Genomic DNA, 2,500 nt, shown 5'->3' on the forward strand with positions numbered 1-2,500 from the left:
AGGGGAGATAACACAGAGATAATCAAGAATATTTAATTACTCAAGTAGACCATCAATGGGCCCATCCATGGTTAATTTTCACGAGTTACAGTATTTTTATCCATTTTCCATGTAGATGAGTGGACTAAGACCGGAGCTGCGTTAAATATTGGTATACTCTGGCCGTCTATTAGCTATGAAAAAACACTGACCCGAAGCCAAAGCTACTTGCCGACCCCTGATTTCTTACTGTGCGTGCGTGCGTGCGTGCGTGCGTGCGTGTGTGAGTGTGTGTGTGTGTGTGTGTGCGTGTGCGCCTGTGTGTCCTTGTCTGAGTGGAGAGCACACGGGCAGTCCTCCCTGTTTCCTGCGGCACAGAGACTGTAACAGTGCAGGATGGCAGCACGGCGTAGAACCAGGCTGGGCCGGAGTTCTCAGAGGAAGGCCAGTGCTGGGCTGTCATTGGCTGCGTCCATACCAGAGTGGCACGTCGAGAGACCGCCAAGAGTGCGTGGCGCGCGGCTGAAGTGACCCTGGGGGCAGTGGCCATGGCACATGCATTTGTGTGTGTGTGTGTGCGTGCTTGGGGCTTGCTATGACCAATTGTATCACACTGTGTGGAAGAAGAACAGCCTTTGAGCCAAAGAGTGTGCAGGGAGGTTGTGTGTGTGTGTGTGTGTGTGTGTGTGTGTGTGTGTGTGTGTGAGAGAGAGAGAGAGAGAAAGAGAGAGAGAGAATGCGCATACAGTATGTGTATGCATGAATGCACATATCGTCGTTGTGTGAGTGTGTGTGTCCATACATGTATACACGTGTCTTGGCCTGTATCGCATGCATGTGTGTATGTGCAGTTGGAGTGTGTGGTTAGTGAGAGAGTGCCTTGAGATGGAGCAACTGTGGTCTTGCCACCATGCTAAGGTCTCGCTGTCTCCCTCAGCCGACACCTCCATATGAATGTATGCGCCCATAATGATCCCTGGCCGTATCCGTGGGAGAGCTCCTCACGCAAGTGCTCGCATGAGACTGGGTCCCTGTGTGTGTGTGTGTGTCGCACACACATGAATCTTTCAGCAGAGTGACGACGGCAATGCAGTGCAGTTCAGCTCTCCCGGGATGCACTTAAATGAACCCTCATAAATAGAGATATGGAGATGATTTAAAGACCATCACACTTCTGAACATGTGACTGCACATCCTCATGTGTTTCCTCCGCTAATAGAGGTTCCAGCTCTCCCTGTGAGAGCCTGCAAGCGTGCGGGGCTCTATGGCAGCTAGCAGTGCTGCGTGCTTACTGCTTACCCACGGCCTTGAGGGAGGTGTACTTGTTGAAGCTCAGGCCCAGGTTGTTGTGGGGGTGAGAGAGCGCCATGGCTGGACCCAGCGGGGAGAGTGCGGCGTTGTTCAGGTGGTTGTGTTCTGGAGGACAGGAGAGAGAGAGAGAGAGAGAGAGAGAGAGAGAGAGAGGAGGGACAACAGATGAGGAAGAGGAGGAGGGAGGAAGAAAAGGAAAGGCCATTAATTATTAATCACAGAGAGCAAGCAAGCACACACAAAGACAGACAAGGCTGAGGTCACTTGAGGCCGAAACAACATAACATAAATACATACGTACATGAATGCACTGCACTGCAGAGGAACAAGGCCTGTGTGTTTGTGTGTGTTTGTGATCCATTTATTTTGGATATTTGTTGTGGCTCCAGCTGAATGTTTGTATTAGTTAGTGTGTGTGTGAGTGTGTGTGTGTGTGTGTGTGTGTGTGTGTGTGTGTGTGTGTGTGTGTGTGTGTGTGTGTGTGTGTGTGTGTGTGTGTGTGTGTGTAGAATCAATATACAGAACACAACTCCAGCCTGTGTAGACTACACAGGGACCCACCACCCCCCTGGCCCTTCCTTCCTCAGACGGGTCTGTGGGAGAGGGCTTTGTTTTCCACACGTTAATGTTACACTTAACCACAGCACAGGGGCACAATGGGGAGGTGTCTACACACGCATCTCAAAATGCAAAACCAATACACTGCATGGAGTCTGACTGGAGAACATCTGGACCACATCTGGATCATATGGATATGGATCATATCAGGCCCAGATCTGTTGGATCAGCTCAGACCTGTTCTACAGCCAGGCAGCATCGGTGGCATGCCAAGGTCACCACCGCAGTGCGCTCCCACCCACCCCTGATCCCCAGCATTTCGTGGCACGGCTGTGACTGATTCACTGACTGTCTGGCAGGGCTGGACTGGCAGGCCAGGGTGTCCATTTCCACCCCCCCCCCCCCCCCGCTGCCCCCAGCTCAGCGCTCGGCCGGGTGAGCTTGCCACAGGGGCGTGTGGACATTGATGTGACCCCGTCTGCCACTCTGCTCAGCAGTGTGGATTGTGTTTTGTGTTTGTGTTTCGTGCGTTTGCTCGACTCGCGTGCAGAAGCCGTGGCCTGACTCCATACACACATACACACACACATACACACACACACACACACACACACACACACACACACACACACCCCCCTAGGGTTAGAGAGAG

At 52.3% G+C, this 2,500-nt stretch overlaps 1 protein-coding gene across 1 annotated transcript in view; it reads right to left on the minus strand.

The window, feature by feature from the left end:
* LOC143102184 (protein shisa-8) overlaps window positions 1–2,500 on the minus strand; it is a 64,775-nt gene that overhangs the window by 7,725 nt on the left and 54,550 nt on the right. Inside the window, 1 exon segment of the mRNA XM_076265635.1 lies at window positions 1,275–1,395. Coding sequence (XP_076121750.1) covers window positions 1,275–1,395 — 121 coding nt within the window.

Source organism: Alosa pseudoharengus, unplaced genomic scaffold (genome assembly GCF_046254945.1).
Source record: "Alosa pseudoharengus isolate Yale_2024_CS ecotype anadromous, Long Island Sound unplaced genomic scaffold, YU_APseudo_1.1 YU_APseudo_1.1_scf_4, whole genome shotgun sequence".
NCBI lineage: Eukaryota > Metazoa > Chordata > Actinopteri > Clupeiformes > Clupeidae > Alosa > Alosa pseudoharengus.